Genomic DNA, 26,042 nt, shown 5'->3' on the forward strand with positions numbered 1-26,042 from the left:
GATCCATATAGGTATGCTGTCACAACGTCCATCAAACGTGTTTCCAGTTTTTCCATACAAGCCATACCCATTAGAAAATGAAAAGTAACTCCATCCATCACAGGAGAGTATGTTTCCTGGTAATCAAAACCAGGTCTTTGAGAGAATCCCTGGGCTACTAGTCGGGCCTTATATCTCACAATTTCATTTCTCTCATTTCGTTTTCGTACAAACACCCATCTATTCCCGACAGGGACTACACCAGCTGGTGTTTGGACTGCAGGTCCAAATACATTTCTTTTGCGCAAAGATTGCAATTCTTCTTGAATCGCAATTTTCCATTTTAGCCAATCATCTCAGTGTTGACACTCTTCCACACTTTGTGGTTCAGGATCGGAGTTCATAATAATATCAGATGCCACGGAAAAAGCATATACATCATTAACCTCAATACTTCCACGATCCAGTAATTTCGCGTTATGGACATAATTCATTGAGATCTCATAATTTTCAGGTACCTTTGCTTCTGCGGAAGCATTTTCCACTTCTGGGGCATGTGCCACTTCTGGGGCAACATTCTCTTCTCGAGGGAATCCCACGTCTGGGAGTTTTGTTACAGCCACTTCAGGGGCTTGAACCTCTTCAGGAGGCAATAACACTTCTGGGGTATTTTCAGAAACTTTTGCCACTTCTGGGGCAATTTCAATCAATTTTCATTTTCGTGGTACAATATCTTTTGCACCAATAGGTCTACCACGCTTCTGGCGTGGCTTTAAATCACCAATCAATTCTTCAGGAATTGATTTCTTAGTAGGAATTTCAACTCGTGCCGGAGCATTAATAGCAGGTATATGTGACCTTATAATATGTCTAGAGTCACTAAAGGCATCCGGCATTTGATTAGCAATATTTTGCATATGAATAATTCTTTGAACTTCAGATTCACATTGATTAGTACGTGAATCAATAGAATTTAATCCTGATGCATTCCATGATATTTCGAAATTTAATTTATGCAAATCATTATCTTCCCTAAATTTAGGGAACATGGATTCATCAAAATGACAATCAGCATAGCGAGCAGTAAAAACATCACTAGTTAATGGTTCCAGATACCTTATAATAGACGGAGAATCAAAACCAACATATATACCAATTCTTCTTTGAGGTCCCATTTTATTTCTTTGTGGTGGTGATATAGGAACATACACAGCACAACCAAATACTTTTAAATGAGATATATTAGGTACTTGACCAAGAACTAATTCTTGAGGGGATTGTTTGTGGTAAGCAGAAGGCCTTATTCCAATTATATTTGCAGCATGAAGTATTGCATGACCCCAAACAGATATAGGTAACTTTGCCCTTAGGAGTAAGGGATGGGCAATAAGTTGAAGTCTTTTAATTAAGGATTCTGCTAAACCATTATGTGTATGTACGTGAGCCACCGACTATTCGACTGAGATTCCTACTGACATACAATAATCATTAAAAGTTGCAGATGTGAATTCAGCAGCATTATCTAGTCGGATTGATTTAATGGGATGGTCAGGAAATTGAGCTCGGAGTTTAATTATTTGGGCAAGTAATTTGGCAAAGGCTGTATTTCGGGTTGTAAGTAGACATACATGAGACCATCTAGTTGGCGCATCAATTAAAACCATAAAGTACCTAAAGTACCATCTAGTTAACTGTGAGAAGTATTTATGACTCTGTAAAATAGTGTGTGTGGTTGCGCAGTCAACAATGCATATATTTTCCATCTCTATACATATATAAACGAAAAACATCTTTATTAAAAACACACCGAGTACATAGAACAACAACATGAAACAAGTACATAAAATGAGTACATAATGGAAATAAGTAAAACATAAAGGAAATAAGTAAAGCAAGACAATATATATGAAGTCTAGTCGTCTAAACCATAATAAAGATTAGCACCAGTGTCTATTTCATTTGAGGCCTTATTGATTGGTTCATTAACTAACTTATAATTAGCGAAGTTGGTTTCTACTCTCTTTCCATTATTCCTTTTGGATGACTCGTAGAGATCAACAAGATGTTTGTGTGTGCGATAAGTACGTTGTCAGTGCCCATCAGATCCGCACCTATGACAGATGCCTCGGTTCTCTCCTTCTTGGGGTGCCTTTCTTTTATTTGGCACTTCACGTTGCCATTTCTGGTGGCAGAAGTTATAACCATCACGTTGCCACTTCAGGTGGCTAGAATGATATTGATTGTGAAATCGACCACGGAAATTTCAACGTCCACGGTTTCGTCCATAACCCTATCCTCCTCTATGCCCTTTCCCACGTTCATTCTTCAGGAATGACGTGTTATGTACTTCAGGTAACTGGGCAGAGCCTGTGGGACGTATCTGATGATTTTTCAGTAGCAACTCATTATTCTTTTCAGCCACAAGAAGGAGAGATATCAGCACGCCATATTTCTGAAAATTATGCTCCCTATATTCTTGAGCCAGGATCATAGTGTTGGGGTGAAAGGTTGAAAGGGTCTTTTCAATCATTTCAGCATCAGTAATATTTTCACCACATAAAATTGATTTTGAGCTTATCTTGAAAAGAGCAGAATTATATTCAGCTACAGATTTGAAATCTTGTAACCTCAAATTAATCCAGTCATATCGGGCAGATGGCAAGTGAACAAGTTTCTGGTGATCAAATATATCCTTGAGATTATTCCAAAGGGTGAGTGGATTTTTGATAGTGAGGTATTCAGATTTTAGATCTTCGTGGATGTGATACCTAAGAAAGATAATCGCTTTTGCATTTTGTTCAATAGTTGGGATTTTTTCCGGGTCAATAGTATCTTTTAGGCCATTAGCACTATTGAACAAAATAATTCCGGAAAAAATAATTATTCCCCATCAAGGCAACAGTACATATGTTATCAGTACATATCCCAACTATTACTGTTTGTTGCCCTGGAAGTAAAGACTTAAGGATATCAGTACATATGTTATCAGGAGATAATCGTCAGAAGATAGATATCAGAACTTAAGTGCTGAAGGACAATCGGATAAGGACAGTAGCTGATTAAAGGAAAGAAGATCAAGATAAACATAAGAAGAGATATGCATGAAGAAGGAATTCCGTGAAGAATGGAATACTTGGAAGAAAAGATATCTGATTGATATATTTTAGGAAGCAGAATTATATTCCATATCAATTAGCGATTATCTTGTAACTGTGTAGTATATAAACACAGATATAGGGTTTACACTATAAGTGTTATCATTATTAGAGAAGATTATTCATTGTAACCCTAGCAGCTCTCGTGATATTTGTTCATCACTGAGAGGTAACAGTTCCATACTGTAACAGAGTTTATTGTTTCAATAAAGTTTGTTTTCTGTTACTTAAGTTCTTAAAGTTCGATTTGAGTGTACTATACACTGTATTCACCCCCTCTACAGTGTGTGTGTGACCTAACAATTGGTATCAGAGCCTATCTGTTAACATACATATAGTTAAAGATCCAAAAACAATTATGTCGGACATAGAAACTCCAACTAAGCCTACCAAAACTGAGGAATCACCAAAGACACAAATTCAGAGTCGGTATGAGACTATCAGAGTTCCCATACTGAGACCATCTGAATATCCCATATGGAAGGTAAGGATGACCATGTTCCTGGAAGCAACAGATCCAGAATACCTTGATAGAATCAAGGAAGGCCCACACAAACCAACCAAACTCGCTGTTGCAGTTGCAGGTGAAGCAGCAAAGACCGTACCAAAGGAGAAGAGTGATTATACTGCTGAAGACATAGCATCAATTGCTAAGGATGCTAAGGTACGACACTTACTGCATAGTGCCATTGATAATGTAATGTCAAACAGGGTAATCAACTGCAAGACTGCTAAGGAGATATGGGATGCTCTGGAAACATGGTGTCAGGGAACTGACACAATTAAGAAGAACAGGAAGACAATACTCACTCAAGAGTATGAACACTTTGACTCAAAGACTAATGAGTCATTGAATGATTTATATGATAGATTTGTCAAACTTTTGAATGATTTGTCATTGGTTGATAAAGAGTATGATCTTGAAGATTCAAACCTTAAGTTCCTGTTAGCTCTTCCTGAATGCTGGGATTTGAAGGCAACGACAATAAGAGACAACTACAATCTTGATGAAACAACTCTTGACGAAATCTATGGAATGCTCAAGACTCATGAGCTGGAGATGGAACAAATAAGCAAGAGGAAAGGAGGAAAGTCAAGGACAGTTGCTCTTAAGGCTGAAGAAGAATTCCCCAAAGCAGCTTCCTCAAAGAAAGACAAGGGTAAAGCTCTTTTCATAAAGTCTGATACTGAGTCATCAAGTTCTGAGAGTGATGATGACTCAGATTCTGAAAGCTTGCCTGAGACTGATGCTGATGAGGAGATGATGAAGCTGTGTGCTCTTATGGTGAAAGGAATCACAAAGATTGCATACAGGAAGTTCAGGAAGGGAAAAAAGTTTTCCAGGAAAGGCATAAGTTCTGATAAGAAGAATTTCAGAAGATCTGAAGGCAGAGGAGGAAAGTCTGACAGAGGAGATTATACCAATGTTAAATGTTATAACTGTGGTGAGAAAGGCCACATATCTCCTGACTGCAAGAAGGTAAAGGGTGACAAAGGCAAGGCTCTTGTCACAAAGCAGAAAAGCTGGACAGACACCTCAGACTCTGAAAGTGAGGAAAACTATGCATTGATGGCAAATGCTGATAAAGAAAGTGTTGGGAGCAGTTCTGAAGCTGCTGAAACAAAGGTACCTCAGACTACTTATGCTTTTCATACTGATGATATTAATGAGTTGAGAAGATATCTTAAAACCATGTTTGTTAGCTATAGAGATCAAACTTTAACATGTGAAAGATTAACTTCTGAAAATCTTGCATTTAAGAAAAGAAATGATTTCTTAGAAAAAGAGTTAGTCATGTTCCATCAAACTCAGAAGGATAGAGATGATGCTTTTTATGTTAGGAATGAAGTGCTAAAATTAAATGAATCTCTAAAAACTGAGTTAGAAAAAAAAAGAGAGATTATCAGGACTTGGACTAACTCTGGCAAAACAACTCAAAATTTGCTAAGTAGTGGAAACTGGAAAGAGGGCTTAGGTTATGGAGAAGATAAGAAAGATAAAGGAACTGAAGAAATTAAGTCTGTTGATAAACAAAAGCCAAAGTTAAAACCTGTTAAGTTTGTAACTGTAAAGTTTGAAAATGAAAAATCAGAAGTTACAAAGAAATTAACTTCTGATAAACTAAAACAGGAAAAGACAGCTGAAGTGAACATAGGCTTAATGACAAAGAAGCAGCTTAAGCATAAGCTGAAAGATGTCAAGAATGCAAACAAGGTAAAATCACCTAGGAAAATAGGAATGGAAAGGAAGGTGTGAATAAAAGCAATGATTATAAACCTGTTCCTGATGCTCCTAGGAAAACATATCATAACTATGGAAGTTCTAACCATCTGGCTTCTTTTTGCAGGAAGAATAAGAATATTAACTCCTTACCTTCAAAATCAGGAGTTAAGAGTCAGTCTGTTAGATACAAACCACAAAATCCTTGTTTTCATTGTGGTAGTTTATGGCATTCCATTTATACTTGTAAGGAATATCATAGTTTGTACTATGATTATTATCAAATAAAACCTTCTTTGAAGAAAGTTTCTATTGTTCCTTCTAGTGTAAATTCTGATTCAAAGTCTGATAGTGTAAGTTCTGATAAGAAAAATGTTAACATAAACTCTGATGCTAAATCCGCTGCAAATGTTAACAAACTTAATAAGGCCAAAGGATCCAAGCAAGTCTGGGTCCTTAAAATTAATAATTAGTGGTCTTTGTGATTGCAGGGCAACAGGAAAAATATTCTAGTTCTGGACAGTGGATGTTCAGGACATATGACTGGAAATAAGGCCCTGCTATCAGACTTTGTGGAGAAAGCTGACCCAAGTGTTTCTTATGGAGATGGCAACATTGGAAAAACATTGGGATATGGCAATATCAATCTTGGAAATGTCATAATTAAACAAGTAGCTCTAGTCTCAGGACTTAAACACAACCTACTGAGTATAAGTCAAATCTGTGACAGAGGTTATCATGTTGATTTCTTTGAAGAACACTGTGAAATTGTGAGTAAATCTAAAGGCAAAGTTGTTCTGAAAGGATACAGGCGTGGTAACATTTATGAAGCTAAGCTTTCAACAAGTACTGATGGTTCTGCAATCTGTCTAATGAGTAGAGCATCAATTGAAGAAAGCTGGAATTGGCATAAGAAACTCTCTCATTTAAATTTCAACAATATAAATGAACTGGTCAAGAAAGATCTTGTGAGAGGATTGCCAAACACAGTATTTGCTCCTGATGGTCTTTGTGATACATGTCAGAAAGCCAAACAAAGAAAATCTTCATTCAAGAGCAAGACTGAATCATCAATTCTTGAGCCTTATCATCTAATACATGTTGATCTATTTGGTCCAGTAAATGTCATGTCTATTGCAAAGAAGAAGTATGCGTTGGTCATAGTGGATGAGTTCACCAGATACACATGGGTGTATTTCTTGCATACAAAAAGTGAAACTGCATCAACCTTGATTGATCATATCAAACATCTGGATAAAATGGTCAAAGATTCTGTGAAAGTTTTAAGGAGTGATAATGGCACTGAGTTCAAGAATTTGATAATGGAAGAGTTCTGTAAAAGCCATGGAATAAAGCAGGAATTTTCTGCTCCTGGAACTCCACAGCAAAATGGAGTTGTTGAAAGGAAGAATAGAACTCTCATTGAAGCTGCACGTACAATGCTTGAAGAAGCAAAGCTTCGAACCTATTTCTGGGCTGAAGCTGTGCAGACTGCTTGTTTTACTCAAAATGCAACACTTATTAACAAGCATGGAAAAACACCATATGAGATGGTGAAGAAAAAGAAGCCAAATCTGAAATATTTTCATGTATTTGGATGCAAGTGTTTTATTCTCAAGACTCATCCTGAACAGCTATCAAAGTTTGATCTAAAAGCTGATGAAGGAATCTTTGTTGGATATCCACTTTCCACAAAAGCCTTTAGAGTCTATAATTTGAGAACAAAAGTGGTCATGGAATCTATCAATGTCTCTTTTGATGACAAGAAGATTACTGGTCTTGAAGATTTCATTGACCATGATCAGCTGAGATTTGAAAATGAAGACTCAAATTCTGATACTGAAACTCCTGACAGTCTAAGTCCTGATACTGTAAACTCTGATGGATTAAACTCTGATGTTATTGAAACTGTGGTAACTACATCAAAGGAAGATGCACCTATGCAGGGGGAGCATACTCAAGATCCTACGACATCTCAAGAAATATCAGAACATGCATCTGGCTCTTCAAGTTCTGATTCATCAAGTTCTGATAAGCCAAGTTCTGATAATGCTGAAAATCTAAATACTGAAGAATCCAACTCAGAGAGCATAGTTTCAGGGGAAGCATCAGAAAATGAAAATGAAGATAGCATGGATCATGGGGGAGCATCCAGTTCTAGAGAAAACCTTCCATCTGCAAGGAAGTGGACAAAATCACATACACCTGATTTGATAATTGGAAATCCTGATGCAGGTGTCAGAACTAGAACAGGTACTTCAAATGAATGTCTTTACAATTCTTTTCTTTCTCAGACTGAGCCAAAGAAAGTGGAAGAAGCTCTTCAAGATGCTGATTGGGTGCAAGCAATGCAGGAAGAGTTGAATGAATTTGAAAGAAACAAAGTCTGGACCCTAGTGCCAAGACCAAAGAATAGATCTGTTGTTGGTACAAAGTGGGTATTCAGAAAAAAAACTGACAGTGATGGCATAATTACAAGGAATAAGGAAAGACTGGTCGCAAAAGGATATTCTCAACATGAGGGAATTGATTATGATGAAACATTTGCACCAGTTGCTAGGTTAGAAGCCATAAGGATATTTTTGGCTTATGATGCTCACAAAAAGTTTACTATCTTTCAAATGGATGTGAAAAGTGCTTTTCTCAATGGAGAATTGGAGGAGGAAGTATATGTTGAACAACCTCCAGGTTTTGTAGATACCAAACATCCAGATTATGTCTACAGGCTTGACAAAGCACTTTATGGACTTAAGCAAGCTCCTAGAGCATGGTATGAGACTTTAGCTCAGTTTCTTCTGGAAAGTGGATTCAACCGAGGGACAATAGACAAAACACTGTTCTACCTCAACCATGGAAAGGACTTACTTCTGGTCCAGATTTATGTTAATGATATCATTTTTGGATCTACAAATGACAAACTTTGCAAAAAGTTTGCCAAACTAATACAGTCAAGATATCAGATGAGTATGATGGGGGAACTTAGCTATTTTCTGGGCCTTCAAGTCAAGCAAAATGAGGAAGGCACTTTTATTTGTCAAACCAAGTACACCAGAAACTTGCTGAAGAAATTTGGAATGCAAGATTGTTCAAGTGCATCCACTCCAATGGCCACTGCGACAAAACTGGATAAGGATACCGGTAAATCAGTAGATATTACTGACTACAGAGGTATGATTGGCTCTCTACTCTATCTAACTGCTAGTAGACCTGATATCATGTATGCTACCTGTCTTTGTGCAAGATTTCAAGCAGATCCAAGAGAACCTCACTTAACAGCTGTAAAAAGAATCTTTAAGTATCTTAAAGGAACAGCTGCTCTGGGATTATGGTATCCTAGAGAATCAGATTTTAAACTAATAGGTTACTCAGATGCAGATTTTGCAGGTTGCAAAATTGACAGGAAAAGCACAAGTGGAAGCTGCCAATTTCTTGGAGGCAGATTGGTTTCTTGGTACAGCAAGAAACAAAAGTCAATTTCCACATCAACTGAAGAAGCAGAGTATATTGCTGTAGGAAGCTGTTGTGCATAGATTCTTTGGATGAAGAATCAGTTACTGGATTATGGGTTAACATATTTCAAAATCCCTATTTACTGTGATAATCAAAGTGCTATTGCTATGACAGGTAATCCAGTTCAACACTCAATGACAAAGCACATCAGCATCAGGTACCACTTCATCAGGGAACATGTGGATGAAGGTACAGTGGAATTGCATTTTGTTCCCACAGATCAACAACTAGCAGATATCTTCACAAAACCACTGTGTGAAGCTACTTTTACAAGATTGGTAAATGAACTTGGAATGGTTTCAGGTTCTTTCTCTAAATCTGCTTAGTCTTGTTCTGTGTTATTAGACTTTATGCTCAGTATTTACAGAATTAATCTCATTGTGTATTCTGTGCTTAATTGATAAATGTCTTTAAGTACTGACTGTTGTCTGATATATGTTTCTAAACTCTGATAAGTGATATGTCTGTTCAAGTACCTATTCAATCCTATGAGGATAACTGTGCTAGATACTGACCTAGTAGTCTTCAATAAACAAATGATTCCATGTAAGAAGTAATTATTTCAGTGGAAACCCTATGACACTAGCAAATTCTGATAATTGAGCTTAGTTAAGTTTACTTTGTATATCTTATTATTAAGTCACAAATTAGAATAATGCTACTCATCTGTTAAGTTCTGATACTAGTAAAACTGTTGAATGTACTAAGTGCTGATAAACCTCACTTATCAAAAGAAAAAGTAAAAAGATCAAAGAATAAAATCAGGTACTCCTTTGAGATCTAGAGTAAAAATGTGGAAGGGACGACCCAAGTGCATTGCTGGTATTAAGTAGATATGCATTAGAAAAGCAAAATATTTTCTTGGTGACTTTTCACACTCTATGATTACTGGAGAAATACTCTGATAATAGCATAAATTCTGATACACAGTCGTGACTCACTTACATTGAGAAGCCACTGTAAAATAGAATTTCAAAAGATGCATAAAATTAGCACAAAACAGTTGAGGTGGACTCAAGCATGAACTCATTCATCAGTAGGTTTCAGGACAATGACAGCTCTTTAGCAAAATTTTAGTTATGCCTTATTTCCAAGATGTACTGAAGTGAATCAGACTTTACTCTTTGTCTGTTATTTAGCTTAATGCACACACTAATCACTCCATCTGAATGATGAAAATTTCTGTGGTGGTCTATGTTATTTTAGATAAACAGTCATTGTGTCATTATTGCACAAATTCTGAGGACAAGTTCTAGTTACACGTTCTGATGATTAAGTTCTGAAGTCTATAACTCAGAACTTGTATGAGGATTTACTAAGATGGGCATTCCTTTTTCGAGTTAAGAAATTATGTTCTGATGACTGTTAAGTTCTGGTATAGGTCTAAGTTCTGATTTCTCAGTCTAATCCTTTACTTGGCTTATCTGTGAATAAAATTTGATAACAGTCTCAGTTCGAACTAGAATATGTTGAAGTGGAAGATTAATAGTCACTATGATTAAGATTAATGGTATTCATCCTTGAACAGTCCACTGTTTCTTGTTTCTTGTGCGTTTTCAACCATGATTCCTCTTTCCAATGAATGTTATTCTTTTTCAAAGTCTAGGGAGACGAGGTAGAATTAAGTCTACCTGTTAGCATTTAATTTCTTTGCGTCTCCTAGCATTCTCTTGCCTATATAAGCAACCACTTCACATCAGCCTTCCCATCACACTTTTATCACAAACTCACTCTCGTTTTTCACTTATCATCAGAAATGGCTGAATTTGGCTATAACTACAATTATGGTGATGAGACTGTTCATGTCTTTTTGAATGGAATTCCAACTCCATACCCAATCACCAACATTCCTCACAATCTCTGGATTCAATTTCCAGAGGTTATCAAACGTGATCTGGTGGCCGTTCGAAGAGAACTTCATCTTCATCGTCTCCGCCAGCAAGAGCGAATCATCCGACTTGCCATTTTGTTTGTCGAGAGTAGGAAGAAGAAGATGACTTAATCTCGTCTTCTTCCTATTTTTCTTCATCATCAGCTTTGTCAGGCTTCTTAGCTAGGACTAAGGCTGTTGATGTTAGGATTAGAAGCTTAGGGAAAATCTTGTATAAGTATTGATATAATTCCCATTTCATAAATGTATTTTCTTGATATATTAATGAAAGTTGTTTTTACTTCAAGATTTTGTCTCTGAGTTATTTTATCTTGTGTTGATAAATCCTGATTGATATTCTGATGACCGTATAAATTTTGTTTTATATTAAGTTCTGATTCATTTTCAGCACTTACTTATCTAATTTATCTTGGTCATTTTCATGTGATGTATTTTCAGAATATCAATGATGCAGTGAAAAATAATTCAATCAGTGCTAACGGTTTAAATTTTGAATTAAAACTGTTTCTCTTGATAAAAGGAACGGTTTTTCCTTGAAACTAGGCAACTGGGTAAGTAATGATTCCTGTTTTCTCAAGCCCAGTAACTGTCCGTTATTACTGCATGTCTGACAGGTGTCTAACGTTAACATTTTTGTTTAGAGTATAAGTACAACAGAGAGAAGATTTCTTTAATCTTTTATTTTCTTTATATTTTATCTCTCTCCTTACTTTTACTCTCTTTCTCTTTCTTTCTCACGTTGGTTTTTCATACAGACATTATCTCAAACACCTAACAGGCATACTTGAATCTCAATTTTTTTTTCACATGGCACCAAAGGATTTACTCATTGATGGAGCTAAATTTGTCCCCAACAACTATGCTGCAGTTTTTGATCACACTGAAGCTCCATCTGAATTGCACTTTGTGCAAGATCTTCTTGCACATAGTGAGGTTGGGTATGCATTAACACAACCTGAATTCTTTTCAAGCCAACAAGTTCTGAGGTTTTGGAGGACTGGACTTTTTGATGATGGTGGTCAACGTGGAACTCCCAGTATTATCTTCCAAGTGGGTGATTCATCATTTGTAGTCACTCCTGGTACAGTACGCAGGGCTTTACATCTTCCAGAAGATTGTACTTTCTCAATTCCAGAGGACTCAGCCCTTCGGGAGTTAATGGCTGAATTGGGATATGAAAAGAGTCTGACGAAACTTGGACAGTTGAAACGGGCTAATATCATAAGAGAATGGAGTTTCTTCTTTGATTGCATCACCAAAGCTTTTGGGAACAAATGTTCAAATTTTGATGCTATCCCAATTCTGAGTCAGCACATAGGGTATGCTATTATTCATCAAACTCATTTTGATTTTGCAACTGGAATAATTGGTTTTATTGGGGATAGGATGACAGAGGATCGAGATGTTGTTTATTTTACTAGATTCTGTCAACTTATTTACACTTACTGTACTGATGAACCTCATTTAGTCAGCACTCAAACCCCACCTTTTAAGGTTGCAAAATGATACTTTAATGACCTGATAAATGCTGATACTAAAAAAAAAGTGGTTAGACCATTACAGATTCCTAAGTCTGTAAAACAGATCCTGGTAAATGCTGATCCTGATACTTATAGATCTGTTTACTCTGATGTCCAACCAACTCCAAACACCCAAAATCCATCAACCTCAGTACCTACCTCTCATTCTACTCAACCTACCCTCAGAACATATCTCAAATCCTATCTCTCCACTTTACAGACTGCTCAACCTTCATCTTCAGCACCTACTATGAAGCCTTCATCTTCCAAGCCAAAGAGGACAAAGAATGTTCCTCAAACATCTCAAAAGAGAAGGAGGATTGTATTGAGAGATGAATCTGATTCTGAGGAACAGGTTTCTTCTAGAGAACCTATTGTTACTGAAGCTGAGAAAGAGGTTTCTCAGAAGGATTCTGAAATTGGGGGTTCTAGGCTTCTCAAGAGGCTTAGACGAATGATAGTTCCTGACACTCCCAAGGAATCCAAATCAACAAGGAAGTACAAGAAACAGAGGGCACAAAGGCCAGTTTCAGATGATGAAGAGGAAGCAGCTAAGGAAGGGGATCAGGAATCTCTGATCTCACAAGACAAGGAATTTGCTTCAGTCACTTCTTCTCCATCAACTCCATCTCAGGAAGCTGTATCTGACAAGGCTAACTCACCATCTGTGTCTCTTGTTGATCCATGCACAAGTGCTGATATTGATGTTCAACACTTGGTTGTGTCTGAAGTATTTCTCTTAGAAGCTCCAACAGCAAATAATCCTTCACAACACCTGTTACTGATGCTGTTCAAACTCCAGAGTTATCAACAACACCTTCTCTGCATCAAGATGCTGATGATCAGACTTTAGGTGAGCATCAGGATATGGCTGTTGATCAGAACTTGGTATCAGATCAGCAATTAGAGGATGCTAAGCCTCCATTGCTACTCACACTGTTGTCTTATCAGAAGATACTGATTCTTTAAGTTCTGATGCTGCAAATGCTGGAGATACTGGTGAAGCTGCTCCAACTGTAGATGCTGATGAAGCAGGTCCTTCAGGACATACTCCTCAACAGACTCTTCCTAAGTCTGAACTGGTACAGAAGTTTGTTACCAGGGATGCACCAGTACCTTGGTGTGAAACTCCTGCAGGTCAGGAGTGGACTAAGGAATGGAACTCAGTTTCATGTGTTCCAACTGCAATACATCTTGCTGAGCACTTGACTAAAGCTGATGAAATGTTAAATTCTGATGATTTAAAAACCCAGCTTAGAGTCACTGTATTGAGTATTAAACATCTACAAGGTCTTCATTCAACTACTCATGCAGAGCTACACAAGATTCAGGAGAACTTTATCAAACAAGAAAAAGTTTAGAAAATTGATAAGAAAAAGTTCTTTCAAGCTACCATTGACAGGATTGCTTATATTGAGAAAACTCAAGAGAAACAACAAGCTCAGATTGATGACATTCTGACAAATCAAGCTTCTCAGCAATCGCAACTTACTGAAATCCAATCCTCAGTGGAATTACTTATCTCTCTTTTACTACCTGCTGATGCCAAAAAGGGGGAGAAGGTAATTAAGTCCAAATGCAACACTAACAAGACACTGCACGGAAAGGATGATGGAAATGATGATCAAGGATACTCTGGAATGGGTAGCGGCCATAGTCAAGGTAGAAGGTTTACATCAAGACAAGCTAGTCACAAGATAAGTTCTGATACTGGGAAAAGAATAAGTTCTGCTGCTGGTAAAAGGATAAGTCTTGATGAACTTCTAGATCTTGATGAGGAAATGTCAAGACAGTTATTTCTTCAAGAAAATCCAGGAATGGACTTGGAAAGTTTAAAGGAAGAAGAAGCCAGACTTAAATCAGAGAAAGTCACATCTAAATCTGAAGTTTCTGGTAAAAAGTCACTTCCAAAACTCAAAGGCATTGTGATCAAAGAAAGGACACATACTGAAGCAACGTTGGCTAGATCACAACCACAGATAGATCCAAGATCCAAGGGTAAAGAAAAGGTTGGTGAACCTATCAAGGTTTATGTACCTCCTGAGGAAGAAGAAATTACTGATGAAAAAGATGATCTTGCTCTGACTTCAAGAAAAGTTCTTAAAATAACCTCTGACATGGCTCAAGTTGTTCAGAGTCAAGAAATTATAAGTTCTGATATTCAGAAGAAGCAAGTAACCTCTGACAGAGCTCAAGTTAACTTGATATCAGAAAATAGATCAAAGACACTCCTACCAGGATTCACTAAAGCAAAACAGACTCAATCTTTGAAGACTACTGCAAGTGGTTTTGAAGCAAGAGTAGTTACTGGAAAGGAAGCTAGAGATAAAACTGGATTGGGAAGTGCTGATGAAAGAAGGGTACACAACACTACCAGTGATCCAACTTCCTTGAGTGAACCAGGTATTGGAGCAACTCCTGAGAGATTGAATCAACTGGAATCTGTACAGATGGTTTACCATACCTACTTGAAAGAATACATTATGTTGTATTTCATGACAGATGGTAGGGTTTATCATATAAGACAAAATGCCATTCCATTGAAGTATTTTGAAGAATTGGAGCATGTACTTTTCTTACTTCAAGTGGATGACAGAATAACAGAGACTGCTGCAAACTACTTAAAAGAACAGATTCAGAGACAGAAAAGGCTTTATTCTGTTAAGTCTGACAGCATATATGTTCCAAAGTACAGAGATCACAATGGTGATATTGTTGATATGAAGCCTAATACTGCACAGATCAGAACATATCTTGGTATTAAGGGACTTGAATTCAATCTAGAGTCTGACAAAGCTTATGTCATAAGACTAGATCAGGAGTTGAGAAAAGCAAAGATCAATGATCTCAGAGCTGCAATCTTTCAAACTGGTGAAGATATTGCAGAGCTTAAAGATGTCAAAAGGAGAATGATTGATGAACTCATATATGCTGAGAAATGTTTGTTGAAGAACTATCTCAGAACAACTCCTGACATCAGAGAGATCAGAAAATGATGAAGCCAAGTCGAAGATCTACAACTGCTTAAATTCTGATATTTATACAGACTGAAGTTGTTATCAGAAGTTGAAATTGGTAAAAGCTTTAAGGACTGTAAGTTGTAGTTATCTAGTCTAATTCTCATGCATTTGTACTTAATGTTTTTGACATCATCAAATATCTGTTAAACTTGTATATTATGTTAATTTACAAGTTGGGGGAGATTGTTAGATATATTTGATAATATCATGGCTAATATGTTTTATGTTTAGCTTTCAGATCTTATTTGAACAGGATAAATCAGTACTTAACTGTTGATCAGTACTTATACTGGAAGTCAGGACTTAAGGATATCAGTACATATGTTATCAGGAGATAATCGTCAGAAGATAGATATCAGAACTTAAGTGCTGAAGGACAATCAGATAAGGACAGTAGCTGATTAAAGGAAAGAAGATCAAGATAAACATAAGAAGAGATATGCATGAAGAAGAAATTCCGTGAAGAATGGAATACTTGGAAGAAAAGATATCTGATTGATATATTTTAGGAAGCAGAATTATATTCCATATCAATTAGCGATTATCTTGTAACTGTGTAGTATATAAACACAGATATAGGGTTTACACTATAAGTGTTATCATTATTAGAGAAGATTATTCATTGTAACCCTAGCAGCTCTCGTGATATTTGTTCATCACTGAGAGGTAACAGTTCCATACTGTAACAGAGTTTATTGTTTCAATAAAGTTTGTTTTCTGTTACTTAAGTTCTTAAAGTTCGATTTGAGTGTACTATATACTGTATTCACCCCCTCTACAGTGTGTGTATGACCTAACAAGCTATTTATAGTAGTTGGTTTACAAGGCTTACTAAGTAAGCTATTCAAATCTTCTTTATTAAGTATTACAAAACTTCCTCAATAAGCTTTACAAGTCTTCCTCGATAAGATTTACAAGTCTTTCTCGATAAGCTTTACTAGTCTTCCTCGGTAAGATTTGAGAGACTTCCTCGATACACTTTGACAATCACTTTATATTTATTCAAATATTTTAACAAACCCCAAATATTTTCATACTCAAGTGGGGAGTTGGGTTCCTGGGGAGGTGGGTACGAGGGAGTGGTATGAATATCAACTTTAATTTTACTATTTTAATTTATATTTAAGCAATAAAATGTAATTATTTAATATTAAAATAAATTTGTAACCAAAAATATATTAAAATAATATTTATAATTAAATTAAAATTATTGACTAAAATATTTGAAATTAAAAATATTGATTTCAGCACTCAATGAAACTTATGATATCAGATATGATACCTAATCCCCATACCACTCTAACCCGATTCCTGATTTCAACCCGATACCATATTTTAAACCAAACGATATATAATAATTACGTAATCTGTAATCTGATCATACATTTATCACTATGTTATTAAAACACAATATTTACGTATTTATTCTAAATATGTACTTGGGATTGGAGTAACTTTTGTAGAAAAAAGGTGCCAAACATCATTATTTTGAGGCAAATAGCCTCACTTTTTAAAAACTTTGGCGTTCAATGTCACTCCATATTCGCGGTGCGGTGTGGTGGGGTTTGGACCAAAACCGCAAACCAAATCGCGGGTGCGGTTTGTCCAAATTCTCAAACCCCAACTGCACCGCGTAAATCTTAATCAATAAATAATTTTAATTTGTTACGAAAAATATTAATCACTTGTTGAGATTATTCAAAATTAAAACTATCTTATAATTATTGCATGTTCGAATGAAATAATTAAAAATATTAAATATTATTTAGATCAAATACTTTCAAATTAATTGCAACCGGACTGGAATTTTATTGAAGAATTGATGGAAACAAGAGGGTATTACTGGTATTCTAAACTCATTCAAAAGGGGCCGTTTATCTCCTATGTTTATTTAAACTCATTCAGAAAAAAGGTTAAATTATGAATAAAATATGCCATGCCAAAATCTCCACAAATATTAGAGGCGACAATTTCAAGGCGTTGGCTAGGGATGACATATTTAATCCGATCCAACAGATATCTGATCCGAAATCCGAAATTTTGGATAATCCGAACACGATATGGATTTGGATACAGATTTGATTTTTGTACGCGAAAAGTTTTGGAATTGGATTTGGATATGGCCATATCCAATCAGATATGATACCCGAAACCCGATCCAAACTCGATCCGAAACCGAAACCCGATAAAATATTTAAGCATCATTAAATAAATAAATAAATATTTTAAATTATAAAATACATTTGTCATTTTTTATTTTAATAAACCTAATTAACCTAATTGACCCAAACAAAAGTACAAAGTATAACAAAACATTCTTTAACACATAGAGTTGTGGCTCAAGCTAGGGTTACTCAGCACAACAGTCGGTACTCACTCACCGCAACAGAAAATATTCATCGTGAGAACGAGAAGGAACAAGGTAGGAGCCATGAACCCTATCAATTGATTCTTTCAATAATCGTTATTCTACTTCTACTGGTTAGTTTCTATATTCAATCAATTGATTCGTTTTTACATAAAACCCCTGAATCTATTATTCAATCAATCATAATAACCTAGAATTTATAATTCATTTTCGTAATCTTTTTCCATGTACAAAAACCCAGAGTATTATATGTTTCATTATTATTTTCCCCGATTTTCTTCTTTCAGTTGATTAATATTTTTATTATGTTTATGGTGTATGCAGTCATGTCAACTTCACAGTCGGCTCCCAATTCTCAATCGGCTCCCATTTCTCAGTCCGCTCCAGGAAAAAAATCTGAACCATCATCAACACCAGAGCTACAATCAGCCCCCGTTGGTAATATCAACACTCCGATTCAAGAACACGACGTGGTTACTATTACTGATGATGAACAACAGGATAAAGAACTTAAAAAAGGGAAGATCGATATCTGGAATCATTTTGATAAAGTGCGAATTGATGGTCTTGTGAAGGCTGTTTGCAAATATTATTGTGCCAAACTTAGAGGCGATTCAACATCTAGGACATCTCATTTAAACACTCATTACAAAACAAAGCATCACAAAAAAGGTCAAAGTAGTATAAGGCAAAAACTCCTTGCGAGCAATTTCAACGAAGACCATCCAGAATTAGCTTCTTATAGTTTCAACCACGAGGGAACAAAGAAAGAGCTTGCTAAGATGATTATTATGCACGAATATCCTCTTTTCATTGTAGATCATATTGGATTCAAGAAGTATTCGTTATTCCTTCAACCATTATTCAAAGTGCCATGAAGAAACACCATAAAAAATGAGATATTTCAGGTTTATGAGTTTGAGAAGGCGAAAACTATGAGTTTGTTGGAGAATAATGCAAGTCGGGTAGCCATCACCACTTATATGTGGACTGTAAGTAATCAAAAGAAGGGATACATGGCTGTTACAGCGCATTATATTGATGCTTCTTGGATTTTGCAAAGTCGCATTATGAGGTATATTTATAATTTGTTTAAGTTGAATGTTAGTTAGTTGATAATGTCTGTTAGTAATTTGTTTGTTTTACTTTTAGGTTCATTTATGTTACTTGTCTACATACAAAAGTTGTACTATGTGATCACTTGCTTGATTGTTTGATGGATTGGAATTTGGATAGAAAGATATCATGTCTCACTGTTGATAATTGTACAACTAATGATGCCATGGTTCAGAGTTTGTTAGAAAAGTTAGATAGTTCTTCACTTATTGCTAGTGGCACTTTATTTCATATGTGTTGCTCTTCCCATATTCTGAATTTATTTGTGAAAGAGGGATTAGAAGTGATAAAAGTCGGAGTTGAAAAAATTAGGGATACTGTTTCTTATTGGACATCAACGCCTAAAAGGGAAGAAAAATTTGAAGAAACGAACGATAGTTACGTAACATGAATACTAACAAATTGGGTCTTGATTGTGCAACTAGGTGGAATTCTACTTATTTGATGTTTGAACAACTTTGTTGTATAAGGATGTTTTCACTAGATTGGAAAGTAGAGAGGATATATATAAATGCCTTCCTACAAAAGAGGAATGGGATTTTTCTCAAAAGGTGTGTGGTAGATTAAAACTATTTTAAAAGGCGACTAAGATCTTTTCTGGGACAAAATACCCTATTGCTAATCAATGCTTTATTAATATATGTGAGATTCGGCTAGCAATTACCAAATTGCGTAAAAGTAAAGATTTTATGATTCAGACCATGGCTGAAAGGATGTTGATAAAATTTGAAAAGTATTGGGAAGTAATGCATGGTATTGTTGGGGTTTTTACGGTGTTGGATCCTAGGTACAAGATGGAAGTATTTGAGTTCTACTTTGAGAAGATTTTTGGAGAATCTTCTATGCTTCAAGTTAATAATGTTCGAGATCTTTGTTATTCTTTGCTCAGGGAGTACCATGAAAAGCTTGTTGCTACAAACGAAGAGGGCATTGGTGATTCAACTTCAACCCGCTCTACATTCACTTCTGAAAATGTTTCACAATATGATTTGTTCATAAGTACTAAAAATCGAAAAAGAGTTGACTCTTTAAAGTCAGTTTTGGAGCATTATTTGGATGATGATGTCATGCAAAAAATTGATGGATTTGATCTATTAAATTGGTGGAAGGTAAATGAGCTTAAATATCCAAATTTGCAACACATGGCTCAAGATTTTCTAACAATTACAGCATCAACAGTTGCGTCTGAGTCCGCATTTAGTTCCAGCGGCAGATTGGTAAGTCCATATCGTAATAGGCTTCATCCGAAAACAATAGAAGCTTTAATGTGCGGACAAAGTTGGTTATGGGCTGCTGAAATGTAAGGTAATTAAATATGAAGTGGAATATTAATCAAATGTATTTGATTCCATTTTTATAATTATTATAACTTTCAGGTGAGGCATCCACGGGATATGCAACTATATATAATGACTTGGAACAGGAAGATTTATGCATTACCCGAGAAGTTTAAGTTTAATGTTAATATTAAATCTACTGTTGTGCTTGTTTATGTTTCAAATAAAACTCTGCTTATTCTGTAACTTTTTATACTACAACTTTCTAATTTGTCTTTCTATGTATTATTTAGGCATCTATTTTATTTTGCATTTATCCTCTGGGATATGTCTGCTGATCTGCTTTACTAGGAGGTTGTTGTTGTGCTTGTTTATATGATTTGCGGCTCTAGTGCTTATAGTTAAGGTAAGAGCTTCCGGAGTTTTATAGTTTTGCTAGTACTGCTAATTATGTCTTATTTATTTTTCTGAGCCTTCCCTGCTCATTACGTCTAGTGGTCTACTACCTTGTTTTAGTATTTTAATATTTAAAGAAGATTAGCTTGTTGGTTGTTGATAAATGTTGTTGCTGGTTGTTGATAAATGTTGTTTTAATATTTTAATGTGTAAAACTTTGTAATTTAATCCGTCACAACATGACTGATAGAAAGGAAAGAACATATTTACTCATCTGATTTAACAGATTTGGCCGACCTCTCTTCTCTGGTTAATGAATTTTTTTTGGTGGGTTTATTTAAAAACTTATCTATTGGTGACTCTCTTGGAATTTATTCCAGTGAAAATAAAATAACTGTATATTAGTTTTTGTTTCACTATATCCCTTTTCATCCGTCTGACAAGAAGCACCATCAGTAAGTTAATAACACCACCGAAAAACTGAATTGTCTCCATTTGTCGTATGTGTGTCATTTCCTCTGCCTAGTTGGTTAATGACTCCTAGATAAAACTGTCCTTTTGATGTTTCTGGTTCACCTTGTAGTACATTAAATACAGTATATGCCGAAACCGGACTTTAAAAAATACAGCTTAGTGCTGAATTTGAATATTGGTGTTTTAGGTAGAATTACAAACCTGGTGGAACTGATAAATCTGGTGCACAGTGAAACATAACTAGATTGGTAGTCTAAGATCTATTTTGTACAATGTGAATAATGTACAAAGGATCTTTTCAAATCACATATATTGTAGCATATGCAGTTGTTCAGTCTTTCTTTAAAGTGTGCTAAGATTATCTGCATGAAATGTATATTCACAAAATACCAGAAGATTGATTAATGTGTACAACAGATGATCAGTTGGTGATCAAAAATCTCTCTTTTACTATATAATTTTATTGGGATTTTTTTTTGAAATTGACACAGACAAAGTTACTTCATATTCGTATCATGTAAGCCTGTAGATGTTCTTGGGTGACCTGAATATTTGATACGTGCAAACTGCATACTATTAACCTATATTTTATTCAGAACTAGATAAACACTAATGCCTTTTGAATTTGATTTGCTAGAATCTTACATCTATCTATTTTTTTTACAGAAACTTTGAGGAGTTGTGTGTTGTGATTTTGCAAGGATGAAAGACCTTTGATGCTTCAAAGTTATGATGTTAATGCTGGATTGTAGTGTAAACTATTGGTTCTTCTTTTGTAAACCATAAAACCATGCTGGATTTATTTCATTTTCGTTGTTGGACTTGGATTGCTTATTTTCTTTGATTTATATGTCCATTGTTCGGTAAACTTATCTTTTTCAAAATGGGATTTTAATTTTCGGGTATTCGGGTTTCGGATATCAGATTTCAGTTATCGGGTATATTAAAAATTAATCTAAAAAATCGGGTTTCGGGTATATCTGAACCCGATCCAAAATCCGTTGGATCGGATTTGGATATGAGTTTTCAGGTAATTTTCGGGTTCAAATCGGGTTCGGGTATGATCAAAATTTTCGGGTTGGGATACAGATTTAGCCAAACTCGATCCAATCCGGCCTGATTGCCATCCCTAACGTTGGCCCCAAATATCACTATTTGGGGGAGAATGACCCTCAATGTCATTTTGAGAAAAAATGGCCTCAAATGTCACTTCAAAACGAAGTTTCAGTTGAAGTTTTTGTTATTAATAAAAAACACAACTGCGTCTGACTTTTTTTATTTTCTATTTTTTAAATCGAAAAACGCAATTTCAAATAATGTTATTCAAAGCAGAAATGTCATTCCAAATTTTGTTTTCAATGTTAACGCAAAATGCATTAGCATTTTACATTTTTTTTTTCTAATTTTCTTACCCAAAATACTCAATAACGTTATGTTTTAAAGCTCAAAACTTTATTTTAAGAGGTGTTTAGTTCGTACTTTATTCATATATATAAATTATTTAATAAATTTAAAACTCAAATTGGAAATTGGTGAACTCTAAAATATTAAAAACGGTTAATAATTAGAGTTCGGTTCCTAGAATAAATTAGGGTTTAGGCTAAAGGTCCTAAACCCTAAATCCTAAACCTTAAATCGATGTATCTTTTATAAATTTATTTTTTAATATTTCTAAAACCCAAAAGGAGATTGGTGAACCCTAAAATGTTAAAAATTTAGGGCCCACTTTTTAATATTTTTGGGTTCACTAAGTCTCAATTTAATATTTAAAAATATTAAAATATTTATATATATGAATAAAATACGAACAAAATACCCCTTAAAGTAGTGTTTCAAGCTTGAAAACATAACATTATTGAACATTTTGGGTATAATAAATTCAAAAAAAATTCAAAAAAACATGAAAACGTTGATTTATTTAACGTTATCATTGTACACCAAAGATGGTGTTGGGTTTTTGTAAAGAAAACGTAAGATGAAGTTACGTTTAAACATTAAAAAAAGAACAAAAAATAAGAAAACGGAAGGCGAAATCACGTTTTTGTTGAATAGGAAAAACGGAAGATGAAAACCCGTTTTGAAGTGACATTTGGGGCCATCTTTTGCTACAGTGACATTGAGGGCCATTATCCTACAAATAGTGACATTTGGGGTATTTTTTCCAATTTCGCACACGACACGAAAATAACGGGTTTGAGTTGATATTTTTGGTACACGAACACGAAAGTACACGGATGAATTTAGTGTCGATTTTCATCTTACCCGGTACACGACACGAAATGAAAGTACACGAAATAAATAAATATATAAATATACTTATCAAAATTATATGAATACATATATCTTACAATAATATTTTACATATAATTTTTATAAAAAATAGATTTAAATTTAAATTTTAAAAGACTTGACTACACTTGAGTTTTTACGACTTATTGACTTAAGTCTCAAATATTAAAAATTTAATATTTAAATATTTATTATATTTATATTTATATTTATTATTAATTTTAAATTAAATGAAAGACGACACAAAATGAAGATACACGAACACGAAACGAAACGAATCCTTAATAGTTCGGGTTTGGGTTAGGCATTCATGGTACAAAACACGGAAGTACACGACACGAAAGTACACGAAACGAACGAATCGCCAACTCTAAAAAAAATATTAACATCATGCAAAAATATTACAGGGCACTAAAAATATAAAAAATTGTGTTAGATATATTTGATAATGTCATGGCTAATATGTTTTATGTTTAGATTTCAGATCTTATTTGAACAGGACAAATCAGTACTTAACTGATCAGTACTTATACTGGAAGTCAGAACTTAAGGGATATCGGTACTTATGTTATCAGGAGATAAGCATCAGGAGATAGATATCAGAACTTAAGTGCTGAAGGACGATCAGATAAGGACAGTAGCTGATTAAAGTTAAGAAGATCAAGATAAACATAAGAAGAGATATGCATGAAGAAGGAATTCCATGAAGAATGGAATACTTGGAATAAAAGATATCTGATTGATATATTTTAGGAAGCAGAATTATATTCCATATCAATTAGCGATTATCTTGTAACTGTGTAGTATATAAACACAGACATAGGGTTTACACTATAAGTGTTATCATTATCGAGAATATTATTTACTATAACCCTAGTAGCTCTCGTGATATTTTGTTCATCACTGAGAGATAACAGTTCCAGATTGTAACAGAGTTTATTGTTTCAATAAAGTTTGTTTTCTGTTACATAAGTTCTTGAAGTTTGATTTGATTGTAATAAACACTGTATTCACCCCCTCTACAGTGAAAGTGTGACCTAACAAGTGGTATCAGAGCCTTCTGTTAACACACATACAGTTAAAGATCCAAACACAATCATGTCTGACACAGAAACTCCAACTAAGCCTACCAAAACTGAGGAATCATCAAAGACATCAACTCAGAGTCGATATGAGACTATCAGAGTTCCCATATTGAGACCATCTGAATATCCCATATGGAAGGTAAGGATGACCATGTTTCTGGAAGCAACAGATCCAGAATACCTTGATAGAATCAAGGAAGGGCCTCACAAACCTACCAAGCTCGCTGTTGTAGTTGCAGGTGAAGCAGCAATGACCGTACCAAAGGAAAAGAGTGATTACACTGCTGAAGATATAGCATCTATTGCTAAGGATGCCAAGGTACGACACTTATTGCATAGTGCCATTGATAATGTAATGTCAAACAGGGTAATCAACTGCAAGACTGCTAAGGAGATATGGGATGCACTGGAGATAAGGTGTCAAGGAACTGAAACAGTTAAGAAGAACAGGAAGACAATACTCACTCAAGAGTATGAACACTTTGACTCTAGGACTAATGAGTCATTGACCGATGTATATGATAGATTTGTCAAACTCTTGAATGACTTGTCATTGGTTAATAAGGAGTATGATCTTGAAGATACAAACCTTAAATTCCTATTAGCTCTTCCTGAATGTTGGGATTTGAAGGCAACAACAATAAGAGACAACTACAATCTTGATGAAACAACTCTTGATGAAATCTATGGAATGCTCAAGACTCATGAACTTGAGATGGAACAAAGAAGCAAGAGGAAAGGAGGAAAGTCAAGGACAGTTGCTCTCAAGGCTGAAGAGGAATCCCCCAAACCACCTTCCTCAAAGAAAGACAAGGGTAAAGCTCTTATCATAAAGTCTGATACTGAGTCATCAAGTTCTGAGAGTGATGATGACTCAGATTCTGAAAGCTTGCCTGAAACTGATGCTGATGAGGAGATGATGAAGCTGTGTGCTCTTATGGTGAAAGGAATCACAAAGATTGCATACAGGAAGTTCAGGAAGGGAAAGAAGTTTTCCAGAAAAGGCATAAGTTCTGATAAGAAGAATTTCAGAAGATCTGAAGGAAGAGGAGGAAAGTCTGACAGAGGAGATTACGCTAATGTTAAATGTTATAATTGTGGTGAGAAAGGCCACATATCTCCTGATTGCAAGAAGACCAAGAGTGACAAAGGCAAAGCTCTTGTCACAAAGCAGAAAAGCTGGACAGACACCTCAGACTCTGAAAGTGAGGAGAACTATGCATTGATGGCAAATGCTGATAAATCAAGTTCTGAGAGCAGTTCTGAAGCTGCTGAAACAAAGGTACCTCAGACTACTTATGCTTTTCATACTGATGATATTAATGAGTTGAGAAGATATCTTAAAACCATGTTTGTTAGTTATAGAGATCAAACTTTAACATGTGAAAGATTAACTTCTGAAAATCTTGCTTTTAGGAAAAGAAATGATTTCTTAGAAAAAGAGTTAGTCATGTTCCATCAAACTCAGCAGGATAGAGATGATGCTTTTTATGTTAGGGATGAAGTGCTAAAAATGAATGAATCTCTAAAAACTGAGTTAGAAAAGGAGAGAGAGATTATCAGAACTTGGACTAACTCTGGCAAAACAACTCAAAATTTGCTAAGCAGTGGAAAATGGAAAGAGGGCTTAGGTTATGGAGAAAATAAAAATGAAAAAGGAACTGTAGAAATTAAGCCTGTTGATAAGCAAAAGCTGAAGTTAAAACCTGTTAAGTTTGTAACTGAAAAATCTGAAAATGAG

General features: G+C 35.2%; 1 protein-coding gene across 2 annotated transcripts; it reads left to right on the forward strand.

Annotated features, from left to right (window-relative positions):
* Positions 1-17,609: 17,609 nt before the first annotated feature.
* On the forward strand, positions 17,610-21,716 carry LOC141720554 (zinc finger BED domain-containing protein RICESLEEPER 1-like). 2 transcript variants are annotated; one of them, XM_074523034.1, is made up of 4 exons: positions 17,610-17,718; positions 17,989-18,739; positions 19,670-20,463; positions 21,594-21,716. In XM_074523034.1, exons 2-3 carry the CDS (start codon positions 18,600-18,602, stop codon positions 20,082-20,084), a joined length of 555 nt encoding a protein of 184 aa, XP_074379135.1. In that variant the 5' UTR covers positions 17,610-17,718; positions 17,989-18,599; the 3' UTR covers positions 20,085-20,463; positions 21,594-21,716. The 2 variants fall into 2 exon arrangements, with proteins under 2 accessions (XP_074379135.1, XP_074379142.1); XM_074523041.1 differs by having other exon boundaries at positions 17,650-17,777.
* The last annotated feature ends 4,326 nt before the right edge of the window (positions 21,717-26,042 follow it).

Source organism: Apium graveolens, chromosome 1 (genome assembly GCF_009905375.1).
Source record: "Apium graveolens cultivar Ventura chromosome 1, ASM990537v1, whole genome shotgun sequence".
Taxonomy (NCBI): domain Eukaryota; kingdom Viridiplantae; phylum Streptophyta; class Magnoliopsida; order Apiales; family Apiaceae; genus Apium; species Apium graveolens.